The sequence below is a fragment of the Bubalus bubalis genome, chromosome 23 (assembly GCF_019923935.1).
Source record: "Bubalus bubalis isolate 160015118507 breed Murrah chromosome 23, NDDB_SH_1, whole genome shotgun sequence".
In the NCBI taxonomy this organism is placed as follows: domain Eukaryota; kingdom Metazoa; phylum Chordata; class Mammalia; order Artiodactyla; family Bovidae; genus Bubalus; species Bubalus bubalis.
In genome coordinates this window covers 44,464,460-44,478,246 of record NC_059179.1, presented here as the reverse complement: position 1 = coordinate 44,478,246, position 13,787 = coordinate 44,464,460, and the positions used below count along the sequence as shown (strand labels likewise).

General features: G+C 41.6%; 1 protein-coding gene across 1 annotated transcript in view; it reads right to left on the bottom strand.

Annotated features, from left to right (window-relative positions):
• Positions 1-2,925: 2,925 nt before the first annotated feature.
• ABRAXAS2 (abraxas 2, BRISC complex subunit) overlaps positions 2,926-13,787 on the bottom strand; it is a 30,657-nt gene continuing 19,795 nt past the window's right edge. The window contains exons 6-10 of the mRNA XM_006080422.3: positions 10,900-11,090; positions 9,935-10,054; positions 9,324-9,408; positions 7,456-7,570; positions 2,926-5,075 (exon numbers count right to left, since the gene is read on the bottom strand). Of these exons, the coding sequence (XP_006080484.1) occupies positions 4,606-5,075; positions 7,456-7,570; positions 9,324-9,408; positions 9,935-10,054; positions 10,900-11,090 (981 nt within the window). The 3' untranslated portion in view covers positions 2,926-4,605. The remainder of the gene's footprint in view (positions 5,076-7,455; positions 7,571-9,323; positions 9,409-9,934; positions 10,055-10,899; positions 11,091-13,787) is intronic.

The following is a 13,787-nucleotide window of genomic DNA, read 5'->3' as shown; positions in this document are numbered from 1 at the left end:
CTAAAGGAATTCAACCCTGAATATTCATTGGAAGGACTGTTGCTGAAGTTCCAATACTTTGGCCACCTGATGCAAAGAGCCGACTGATTGGAAAAAACCTTGATGCTGGGAAGGACTGAGGGCAATAGGAGAAAGGGGCGGCAGAGGATGAGATGGCTAGATAGCATCACCACCTCAATGGACATGAGTTTGAGCAAACTCCGGCAGACAGTGAAGGACAGAGGGGCCTGGTGTGCTACAGTCCGTGAAGATGTAAAGAGCAGGACATGACTTAGTGGCTGAGCAACAACAACAAAGTTTGCTCACGATACCTAATGCGATATAAAGATGATGTAAATGGCTGCCAGTGCATGGCAAATTCAAGTGTGGTAGCCTACAACTTTCTAACAATTGTTTCTCTGATGATTTCCAATCTGAGTTTGGTTTAATCCAGAGATGCAAAACCCACAGATACGGAGGGCTGACAGTACTTCTGGAGACTGGTTACTTCTTGTCCCCAGATTTCTCCAACACTCCCACTGAAACTGAAAGGTACTGTGGATGATTCACATCTTAGTACAAACAAACAACATCTGTTTGTAATCAGTCAAGAAAAATGACTAATGCCCCTGAGCTCTATAAAGCAGTGCCCACGGCTGGTCAGCCACAGCTAATGTCCCAAGCAAGCACATATTTGCTTTGGAATCAAACACCTCTGTCTTGTCTGTATGTGAATTGACTACAGAGGGTCTACCTCCTAACAGGTAACACAGTCTAAGGCTCCCAGCGCAGGCAGTGCACCATACTGAAGAATGACCACAAGCAGGCACACGAACCCTGCAGAGAGTTATCTGCAAGATCAAGGAAATCATTCTTACATACGAAGACTCCAAAAATCCACTCTGTAGTGAGCACTTAAGCCTTAGACGAATATTATTAGCAGGTGCTCTAGTTTTGAGTCAGTTTCAATCTCAGAAAGCATTTCTTAAATGCTTCTTGGGTATTTGGGAAATAGATTCTGAGCTAAGGCAAGTGGAATTGGCTCTGGATTTATTAGGGAAAAAAAATCACGGTCAATGCAAAACAAATCATAAATACAGGATTTCATCTGGAAATAAAAGTTGAATGCAGGGAAGTCGGCAGCATCAACAAGGCTGACCTTACATTGGCCACAAATCTAAAAAAAACTGAAGTGTGGTGGTGAAGAGCGAGTCAAGAATGTCTCCAGAATCACCTCTTGGGTGGCTGCATGACCTAATTCATGTAGCCAATGACCCCACATTTCTGAAGTCTTTTATTAAACCCTTAATGCAGACAGAAAGTGCAGTAAGTGAAGGACGGAAGACCTGCCACGATCTCTGTCAACACTTGCACTACTTTGGACTATCCTTCTAGATTATTTTCTGTCAATAGGAGTACTGCATAAAAACTTTTCCCCCACAAAAACCAGATCATACCTTCCGTGCTATTTGGAAACCTGACTTTCTGCATTTATCTAGAAATATTTCCATGTCAAGAAATCTTTTTGATTTCTACAATACATTTAGTAGCGGTAGACTATTTCTTCTGTGGGTATACCAAAACGTTAACTGTTCCACTACCATTAATTTCCAGTTTTTTACTACTGAAAATGCTGCCATGAACCACCTTTTGCTAAATCTGCCTGAACACAAGGCTACTTCCAAGAGCTGCATTCTGGACCACGTGTAGCACATGGCATCCAAGGCCCATCTCCCCGCTGATGAACCCAGGCTAGAGGGGGCCCTCCCCCAACCTCCGGGGTCAGAGCAAGCCCAGAATAACCCAGTAGATGGACACTGCGGCCTGACTCTTCTGCCTGACTTAGGACGTCACAAAAATCACTGTAAAAAAGAAGGCAGCTGAGCTAAATCCCAGGACTTGTCCCAAGTCTGCTTGTCATCAAGTTGAAAAGTAAACATTTTCCATTATTTATTAGCACCACATTTGCAGAAACGGTTGCCTCAGGCTCTGTGTCTAGTGGAATTAAGGTTTGCCGTGGGAAACGATGAAGCAGAACCTTGTTAACAGAGTGAAGATCTTTCAGTGACTGAAGTGAAACCTACAGTCAGGGCAAATCAGACCCAGAACACAGTTAATAACCATCACTTCTATTGTATCTTAATTTTATATTCCCCAACTCCTTTAACTTCCCTAAAATACAGATTCACAAGAGGGTCCATTTAAATGTTTTTATTAAAGCAGTTATAGTTACTGCCCCACGGTGTCTAGAATTTTAAAATCTATATCCTTAGGGTTTGAATGTTTGGGGATGAGATTTCTGTTTTTACGCTTTGCTCTTTCTCCACAAAAGCCAATTACAGCATGTTATTAAGCATTTCCAGACTTCCAAGCAAGTTAAAAGAATCCAGTCTTCTTTTCTCGAAATTAGTTGGAGGAGACTAAAAGGTTGCAAGCCACATTTTAAAATCCTACTGAAAACAGACTGTCACCTTGGATGCTGGAAGAGATCGTATGACACTACAGGCCCGCCCAGAATCCAGAATACACTCGTTATTCTGGATCTGCAGACGCTCCTTCTAGGTGCTTCTCTCATTCCAACGACACTCTAGGAGCCCCACATCCTCCAGCATCTCAATCGTTAGGTGACTTGGCTGAGGTGTCTCTTCAAACAAGATCAATGTGTGAAAGATGTCTTTCGGGAACTAAGGTTCAATTTTCTACTCAACTGATCTCTCTTGATAACTTGATATTTGACACATTCTTGAAATCAAGAGAAATCTTTTGGTAAATTGTATTTTTGGATTTCCCCTGAAACCAGCCTGATCAAAAAAATAAAAAACAAGTATGGAGATGAGTTTTCATGCCTTTTAAAAAAAACTATATGAAGTCAACTAAGAATGGCCAGAATGAGTCAACTGAGGCAAGACCTTGCCGGGTGTGGAGACAAACATTAAAACAATGGTATACCATGATTAAATAAGTTTTTATTGTCACATTTAACTGCTTTGTCAGATATACATTGTAGGTTTCAGTATGGCATAAAAAATAAAAATATTTTCCTGAATGTCAAAATCTGAACAGAGGAGATGGTGATGGCACTTAAAAAAAAAAAATTCACACTGGTGCTGAAGCTGCTAGAGGGTAGCTGATAAACACTGGAACAGATCTGCAGATAAAGCGGTCTGCAACATTTCAAATCAAACGGCAGTGGTATAAGGCCAACAAAACTGGAGAGCAGGAAGGTACAGACCCCACTGAGTAGCTATCTGAAGGATGACAGTTTGAACGTTTAATTTCCATTCAGACTAAACTTCTTTCCTACAAAATGAAACTACTTTTTCAGAACCTGGATTTTAAGCTTCCTTAACAACTTCCTTATTCTTACAGGTCGTAACGAGTCCAAAGAAAGGCAGTTATAATCCATGGCATTAGCTTCGTGGGCTGACCCTGCCGTAAATGGGGGAGGAGGGGTCTTGTCATCTCCAAACCAGGAGCCTGTCACGCTCATGAACGTCTGGAGTGGTGTCACACATTCTGGGCAAAACTAGAAAGCAAGCGTAATTAACTAAGAATGTTAAGTGCCTCCCCAAGGAAAGTCTCTACACATTCCACAGCTATATGCCCAATGGTAACTTAAAAAAGTGTGGTTATTTTGATTGGAAATGAATCTCTATTCAATAACCAAGCTTCCCAAACAGTTTATTAAATGTCTTTCTTCCACAAATAAAACTAACACTAGGATTTGTCAGAAGATCTACACGAATTATCTCCCTTACGTACGAACTTGGCTAAATCGGCTGTGTCTGGAGTCTGTTCCTCATAAAACTCAGGTCTGGAACAGAACTCCTTTCTGTTATACTGCTGTGTGTCCTTCATTTAAGACTCCAGAACAGAGACCATAAACGTGGCTAGTGCAACAGAGCAGTCACTGGGATTCCCCGAAAGAAAAATAAGTAATTTATTTTATGACATACTTATTTGGATGATTACTTACTGGTAATTAGTATTTCTACATTTTTTTTTAAAGGCAACCATTTTAAGTGACAATACATATCAGGCTAGTAGAAAAAAGTGGAAACAAAGCCCTCTCTTTTGATCTCACAAAGTCATGCAGACAAAAGAAGGTACGACTGATTTGTTCCAATCTTGGAAATTATCAAAATTTCTTTTCTGGCAAAGATGAATTTGGCTCATCATAGAAAGAAGGTTCTTTGAAGGCTGCTGCTAAACTAGTTTCCCTTTGAAAAAGTAAATCTCAAGGCATGATAGTGCAAGAGGTAAGGTTTTGATTTATAGAACATTTATAGACTAATTGTGCTTAGTCTCTAATTTCCAAATTATTTTAAAGAATAGAAACTACGTTGATAAGTTTATCTTTGCCTAAATTTACCAGTACATCCATGAATCGCACCAGAATTCGGACAATTTGATTATCTTAATGACTCTGTTGTGAGCCCTGCACACTGCATCCGCAGGTGAGGACCCCCTGCATGCGAGGCTCCTCCAAGGTCTGGGCCCAAAAACTCGTCTTGGGGAGTCCAGGGGCCTGAGAAAGCAGTTCTCCCCTCCAGAGGAAGTCCTCAAAAACTCTCTCAATGAGCGATTAAGAAAAACAGTGCTAACTGGAGAGTTTCTTGCGTTCAGTTAAATCTGGGAGGTCTGAGTGTTCCTGGAGCCCCCATCAGGGTGTGTCATGGGTCGAGAATCCCTTGAACGTGAGTATTCGCTATTAGGGGGCTCTGTAGGGTCAATCAAATTTTCATAATCACTGTCATCTGATTCCTCAGCACTGTCTCCAGCTGCTCTGTGGGAAGGAGGGGCATCTGCTCCACTTCCAGGATACTTCAGTCCAGCACTGGTGGAGGCGTAACTGGAGGAGCCCACAGCTTGAGGTCGAGGCATAAAGACGCTGCTTTCCATGCGAGAATGGCTCAGAGTACTTTCTTGATTATTTGGGTGAAGATCAGAATAAGGCGGAGGCGGGTCCGAGGCCTCTGTGTCTCCAAGAGTACTTCGACCTTCAGCTGTGAACCCTGGATAGGGCATCCGAGGGCTGAAGGTGGGGTCCACGCTCTCAGATGGCATCTGCCGGCTTACCATGGCCTGCTGCAATCCTGGGGGGAAAGAGGAAGGAAACTGTAACACTCTCTGTATTGTCCCAGCTTTGCATGTCAACACATTCAGTGGTCGACCTGACTGTTCTGAAAACAGCAACAAAGCAGTGCAATTTATTATTTCTGTGAATTACTGTACATTTGCACAGTATTTCATAATTTTCAAAAGCCTCAGAACAACTCTCTGAAGTACTACCGTTATCATTAATATTACCGTCTGTTATGCAGGCAAAGGACCAGAGGTCAGAAAGATCAGGTGACTTCACTAAGAGGACAGCGAGAAGTGGGGGCTCTGATACCCAAACACAGGTCTCTCAACTCCAGATCCAGTGCTATGACCCTTGCCTGCTGCTCACTGTGCTCAGAGACCACGGGGACAGAGGATAAAATTGAGAGTTGTCCCCACACTTGGTGGTCATCTGAATGTGAGTTTTTCCTTAATAGACCTCACATCAAAAAACAAAAAAAAACTTCTCGACAACTACTTGTCACAATATTCTTAAACATCTCTTTCTCCTTAAAAGTTCAAAGCCCTGGGACTTCCCTGGTGGTTGAGTGGCCAAGATGCTGCATCCCAATGCTGGGGGCCGGAGTCCAACCCCTGGTCCGGGAACCAGATCCCACATGCTGCACTAAGGTTTGCATATCACACTGAAGACTGCAGCTCCTGCACGCCACAGCAAAGACACGGCCCGACCAAAGAAACAGACATGAAGAAAAAAAAAGTTCAGAAAACAATACAACACTGCAAAAATATTTTTTAAATTAAATTAAAAAAACAGGGACTTCAAAAGTCCTGTGTTAGGTACTAGGCCATAACTTTATTGCATTTTTATGGTGGTAAAACTGAAACAGCCACACATGTATGAGTCTATGGCCTTTAAACTGTTTTCAAGTACATTTAAAAATATTATAAAAATGATTTGTACAAAATTTAGAAAAAAAAAAAAAAATGAAAATCACCCACAATTCTATCACTCAGATAGATATCTGAGTCATATCACCCAGGGGCCTGAGAACGCAGTTCTCCCCCACAGAGGAAGTCCTCAAAAACTCTCTCAATCAGCGATTAAGAAAAACAGTGCTAACTGGAGAGTTTCTTGCGTTCAGTTAAAATTTTGATGAAAAGAGTATAAGATTTGGGTTAAAAGACACACACCTCAGGTGTCAGGCACCCCAACTTCTCCAAATTCCAGCTCCATCATCCAGCTTTGTGTGTGTCTCTGTGTGTCCCTGTATTTTATCTGATTTATTTGGCTGCCCTGTGCAGCAGGCAGGCCCTTAGTTCCCCAACCAGGGATGGAATCTGTGCCCCCTGCAAGGGGAAGAGCCAAAGTCTTAACCACTAGTTAAATCTAGCGAGTTTCATAAAAAAGAATGAAATAATGCCATTTCCAGCAACATGGATGGAGCTACAGATTATCATACCAAGTGAAGTCAGACAGAGATAAATACCACTGATATTACTTACATATGGAATAAAAAAAACAAACAGAAAAACGGTACAAATGACCTTACTTACAAAACAGAAATAGGCTCACAGGCATAGAAAGCAAATATGGTTACCAAAGGGTGGGTGGGGAGGATAAATCAGGAGTCTGAGATTAACAGATACACACTACTGTACATAAGACCGATAAACCACAAGTCCTACTGGATAGCACAGTGAGCTATAGTCAACATCTTGTAATAACCTATAATGGAAAAGAATCTGAAAAATAATATATACACACACACACACACCTGAATTACCATGCTGTACTGAAACTAACATGACATTGTAAATCAACTGTATTTCAATAAAAATAATATTTTTAAAAATCTGGTGGTACTACAGCAGATGTCTGTTACCATGCTGGAGTTAATAGATTCTTGGGCTTAGTTCTCATTTAACCAGCTGGTTCCTTAGTGTAATGGTATCTGGCCACCCACTGCTATCAAAAACTAGACATTTAAAGTCTTTGCCGAGACCCTGCCCCGTGCATCAAATATAATGTTCACAGAATTTTAGGGAGCCCTTTTATGAGGCTCCAGTGAACACAGGACACGGCTCCTATGTCCTAGGCATGCCAGGGTTAACTTGGTAAGAAACATCACATCTACTGTACACAGACCATATCACTTCTTGGGAATTACTCTAACTTGCTTCAGCCTTTCTACCTTTGGTCTTTTTTCTTCCAGTATCAGAGACTTGAGAAGGATACCATGAAAAACAGTACTGTGCTTCTGGAAAAGCTAAAGACAAAGGGATGCCCTGTCCTAAGCAGCTTAACTTGGGGCCTGATGAATGTAGAAGAATGGATGTAATTTATCATATAATTTGAAGTTCAAAACCAGACATTTCCCTGATACTCAGGGGTAAAATGAATAAGAAGCTCACGTCTTTCTTGTTCCTTTTCATTCTTCCTCTGAGTGATCTGTCTTCTTAATTTGTTCACTTCTGCCTGACAAGATTCAACAACTCGCTCACTCTTTTCCACGTCTGCACACACTGCCTGAGGGAAAAATGACAACAAGAACAATTAGTTTCAAATCCAAGCATGAGGCACTTCATAAAGACAGCATCGATTATGACCCTAGGAAAAATCTGTATACTTTATTACGTTAAAAAGGAGACATTTCCCTGAGGTATACAACAAAACCATGAAGGCCCAAGAGACCAGTACTGCTGTTATTCACTGAACTGCTTTCTTAGTTAAGATGATTATGCTACTTAGCTTATACATTCTTGAATATGAATCTTTCCCTTGCTTACTCATCTTTATTTATATGAAAAGGGAATTTTGGTATCAGTCTAGCATAGGGTTTCCCGGGTGGTGCTACTGGTAAAGGACCCGTCCGCCAATGCAGGAGACCTAAGGGACTCGGGTTCAATCTCTGGTTGAAAAGATCCCCTGGAGGAGGGCATGGCAACCCACTGCAGTATTCCTGCCTGGAGAATCCTATGGACAGAGGAGCCTGGCGGGCTACAGTCCACAGGGTTACAAAGAGTCGGATACGACTGAAGTGACTTAGCACAGCACAGTCTAGCATAGGAGGATGAACAAAAGAAAGGAATGACATGCTTTCAACTTTTATTTATAATCAACAATTAAGCCTCGGATCACACACAGATTTATTTAATAGAAACCACAACTAGGAAAAGTTGAAAAAGAACTTGACTTTGAAACTTATTTTCTTTTTCAACTTTCCCTAGTCAATGTACTTTAACCATTCATATCAGGGCATGGACGTGATCTGGTGTTTGCAGGGCAGGCCTTAATCAATAGGCAATGAAATGTCTAATACATGCCACTTTGAGGTCTGTGAGACGGCACTGACAGTCTGCAAAGAGCATGGTCATGAATTCAGGACAAAAAGTTGCTTTTCACTGCACGTTCCTTCCATAGCAGAAATACCAGAAATCGCCGGAAAGTGGGCCAGTCACCAGTGAGTGAGGCTGGATTAAGTTCCCTGTGCTGCTACGGGGACCGTGACCCTGATTTGGAGCCTCACACTGGGATCTGCCCACTGCCTGCCTTCCCCTTTACCCCGGCCTGAACGAAGACTGCTCTCCTCTTTCTCAGTAGCTGCCTGTGCTCTTTCATTCCCTGGGCCCTTCCTCCAGGCCTGGGACAGCCTCTTCAGCCTGACCCCTCTTCTTCCTGTCCTCCAAGGCACTTTTGTTCTTAGGGTTTCAGAGCGAATCACCCCTAAAAACACTCTGGGGCTGATGACAAGAACGTGGGAAAGTACTGCCTGCACCTAGCTCAGGATCTGGCTTGCAGGAGACGTTTCCATAGATATTTGTTGCATGAATGCCTAGGAATGAACAGGCCCCACTGCACCCTCCCACTCAGTGGAGGCAGCTGTGGGCAGAGGAGTGGGCAGAGGAGTGAACTCAAATCAGGAGGCCGAGCTGTCCTGAGTTACCACGGGGCCTTTGGGTGCGGTCTCTACTTGGAGGCTAAGTGATGCGACAGCTATGTTCTTAGCAATCCTTCCTTAAACTGGGAATACATTTCTCTACGGAAAACGCTGTCATTAAGGAGGTCACAGAGTGATATTAAAACTGTACTTCAGAGTCTCCATGGCAGGCATATAGTGAGTGAGACAGGCTCTCGTAGACTGGCGTGAGTAACTACTACACACATCTGATATCATTTGGGGACTGATTTTTGGACCACAAGAGATTATTAAAAATTAAAGTAGAATTTAAAAAGCATTTGGGCAACATAAATACTGAAAGCTAGCGAATAAGTCAATTACCTGCACCTTCTCCTGAAGCGCATTATAAACCTGATAGATCGCCCTGATGTCTTTCATCACTCCGTCCTTGTCAAAAAAGTCAGCACTAGAAGACAGACAGAAACGAGGTTCACAGAGCGATCAGAACCGCAGTGAACGGAAGGCACTTTCCCATCATTTCCTCCTTAATCTACCGATTACTTAAATGCTGCAACCCCAGGGTAACAATGTTTCAGCAACAATGCCCATGTCCCTAGGGTTACACAAGAGAAAGAAGAGAGAACCCCTGTTGCCAAGACCACTGAAAAATAGTAGTTATTTTTTCCCTCACCCTATACATGTTTCAGGGACCACAGTTAGCTTTCAGAACCTCAGATATACACATAATCTACTCACATTTTTGCATCAGTTGCAAAAAAAGAAAAAAAATTGTGGCAAGTGATTAAAAAAATAAATATTGATTAAAGTAAATTTTATTTTCAATAAGCGTTCAGATTTTGATATACAGTAGTAGAGAAAGAGAATTGCCTTATTGGATTTTTCAGTGTTAATCATATCAAATGACGTCACATTTCTCCAGAAGCACAGTTAGCAAAAGAAAGGAAAAACATTCATTTTACCTTTCAACTTACCCGTGTTCTTTAATAACTTTGGCATAACTCTGAGAAGTATTTGGCACTGAAGACACTTTATACTCTTGCTGGCTAGTATTGCCTAGATTGGGAATAGCAAGGGATATCCTTTGATTATACCTGTGGGGGATTGAGAGAGAGACAGAGATCATGTTGAAAGCACCCCTCTACTTAAAGACTGGGTCTTGCCAACAGGAGCTTGAGTCTCTGCCCTGGGAACTAACAGAAGGTCTCACAGAGAACCCACTTCCACAGACCACCCAGGGTTATGTTGACTAGAAAAGTTTTCACTTCCCTTAAAGTAGGACTCAACTGTGAACTCCCGGAGGCAGAGGTTAGGTCTTCTGCATTTCCACAGCAACTGACAAGAGTGCTGAGGTGGTTTTAGGTGCTTAAAAACCTACTGACTGATGAAATCTTAGGAGTGGCTATTTAACAACTAATAATTATTTTTCACTGATGCTGATTTAATTTATTATACTATAAATGAACTTCTGTAGGAACCCTTTCTGTTGTTTACTGACATACCATGATCATATGATCTTTCTTTTTGCTTTAACAAGTTCCTAATGCAAAACCCCCATTAGCCAGTAGGTGGATCAATTTTACAATTTTGTCCTTGAAATCTATGTTTTAAAATTATAATCAGACTTACAGCACAACAGAACTGTATTTGTATATAATGGATTATGGAGAAGCAAATGATGATTTCCAGCTGTTTATTCTTGTAAGAACTGATGCATAATGAATGTCTTGCTAATGCTTCTTGACTCAAAAACTTATTTTAATTTATATAACTAACTGACAGGAAAATACCTTCTCTATCACAAAGAAAACCAGCTACAGGACAGTTATAAATACTCTTCTTTAAAGATGCTATAAAATGCTTATTTTCAAAGGCACAAATCTCAAGTACTTGTGTCAACATCTTTCCTATTATGTGGGCTGGTGAATGCTTTCTTTACCTTCGATTTGGTCTAAAGAGAACATATTCTAAAGCATGAGTGGAATTGTTGGCGGTGGAGATGAAGCTGAAGAGGAGGAAGACGAGGTCGGGCACCCCGAGGATGCGGGTGAGCTGCTTGTGGATCACCTGCTCTCGGTACGACATCTGCTGCTGCGTGTTTCGCCGGAATCGGTACCAACCGATCACTTTCTGCAACAGACACAGAAGAAAGAAGTGTTAAAAGCTGCATGAAATCCCACAAATTTCATTCTGAATGCATCTGCACAAACATTCATACCAAATTCACGTGCAACAGCACAAAACTGAAAGCAACACAACTGTCCCACCAACAGGTGAATGGATAAATAGAAATGTGGCGTACGCACACACTGACCTTCTACTCAGTGACACCAAGGAAGAAACACCGACACACGCAACACACATGAATCCCACATAATTATGCTGAGTGAGAGAAGCCAGAACAATAACAACAAAGATTATCATCATCATCATAAGAGCACAGGCTACAGGATTCTTTTTTTTTTTTGGGGGGGGCCACACTGCATGGCTTGTAGGATCTTAGTTCCCCAACCAGGACCGAACCTGGGCCACAGTGGTAAAAGCGCCAAGTCCTAATCACTGGACTGCCAGGGAATTCTCAATCTACGATTCGATGGCATGTAAATTCTAGAAAATGAAAATGACATAAAGCAGATCAGCAGATGACTGGGGCAGAGGTGAGGAGGAGGGATCAGAAAAGACCACGAGGAGACTTTGGCACGGACAGATATGTTCATTATCTTATTATGATGGTGGTTTCATGCATGTATACATATATCAAAACTTATCAAAGTATATGCTTTAAATATATGCAGTTTACTACATGTTAATTATACTTTAATACAACAATTTTAAAAGGTTAGCTTTGTCAGTGCTGACTATACCAGAACTTAAATCGGTATGTGATTCAAACTGACAAGCTCTTTGGAAGAACATTTTCACAATGTGATCTGCTGGATGTATGGAAGATGGAAGGCCTAAGAGACACCTGGGAGCTTGCTGGGCCCAATCAAAACCTGCAGAATTGGAGCTTCTAAGGGTACAGTCAGAAATCTGAATTTAAGATGAATTCTTAAGTTTTTTCTTATGTATAAAGTTTGAAAACCTCTGTTGTGGAGACATTTTAATTCTTTATAGGAAGAACAATCTTCCATAGCTTCTTTCTTTAAAACAAACTCTTTGAATGAAAATCCTAATGAAAGTAATTTAAAGTTGTTCAGATCAGTCGCTCAGTCGTGTCCGACTCTTTGCGACCCCATGAATCGCAGCACGCCAGGCCTCCCTGTCCATCACCAGCTCCTGGAGTTCAATCAAACTCACGTCCATCAAGTCAGTGATGCCATCCAGCCATCTCATCCTCTGTCGTCCCCTTTTCCTCCTGTCCCCAATCCCTCCCAGCTTCAGAGTCTTTTCCAATGAATCAACTCTTCGCATGAGGTGGCCAAAGTACTGGAGTTTCAGCTTTAGCATCATTCCTTCCAAATTAATGGTAAATTTAGATTATGTTTTAGAAACTTTCATAAAGGAAGGAAGTCAATCAACCTTTACTATTACAATTATTTTCACTAATTATCACAACAACCCTGAGAGGTGAATAATGTTTTCTGCACAGAGTTCATACCACATGCAAGGAACTACAGGGAGCAAAGTAACACTGCCTGCTCTTAAGAAGTACTGCTGCTGCTGCTTCTGCTAAGTCGATTCAGTCGTGTCCGACCCTGTGCGACCCCATAGATGGCAGCCCACCAGGCTCCCCCGTCCCTGGGATTCTCCAGGCAAGAGTACTGGAGTGGGTTGCCATTTCCTTCTCCAATGCATGAAAATGAAAAGTGAAAGTGAAGTCGCTCAGTCGTGTCCGACTCTTAGCGACCCCATGGACCGCAGCCCACCAGGCCCCTCTGCCCATGGGATTTTCCAGGCAAGAGTACTGGAGTGGGTTGCCACTGCCCTCTCCGTAAGAAGTACTACTGAAAATAAAGCATAATTCTAATTATATTGAAGCAATTAATTCTGGTACACTTTAAATATAAGGAAAACTCAAACACTTCTGTCAGTATAAATCTTAAGAGTGAAAAGTAGTTTTCCTTTAAAAAAATAAAAACAAAAAGAAAAATTATCAACTGCCTAGAGCTACTAGTATCAAAGAACATGGCATATTTCATGCTGAGTCTCGGCACTTTGAATTTAACTTGGGATTAGCTCCTCTGCAGGACTGGGTCACGTCTCACACCCTCTGCATTCCTGCAGAGGCCCGAGCACCAGTCAGCACATGGCCGTTCTCATGAAATACTCGCTGGTTAAAGAATCAAGCAAGTGGTGACTGCATGGATACTAACACTTTTCATTTACACTGACTCTACTTGTTTGATTCCATTTGTACTTTCTTAGAAACAGGAAGCCTTGTAAATTTATTGTGGATATTAACTTATTCATTTGATATTTGCTAAAAAGATAACCCTCTTCATTCTGATCAATGAGAGATAAGATGCCAAAATAATTCACACTGGTGACAGGTACAATTGTACCTTTTAGAGCTAATAAGCTGGTTGCAAGGCTATCGAGAACCGAGGTTACTGATGCGGAAGAGCACATATTTGATAGCTATTTTTGGGCCATGATGAAAAATTATGAATGTCTTTCCCTAAAACCTTATCTCTGCTGAAGCTTCAGACAATATTTCACAAAGACTCTCCTCTCTACTCTCCATGCTAGACACTGACTTACATTTTCTGGAGCCAAAGCAATTATCCCCAATACTGAGCACATTTGTCATCTTTAACTTGTGTTCTTTTTGGCCTTATGATAATATTAAGATGGCAGTTATATTTATCATTATCTGTTTCAGAG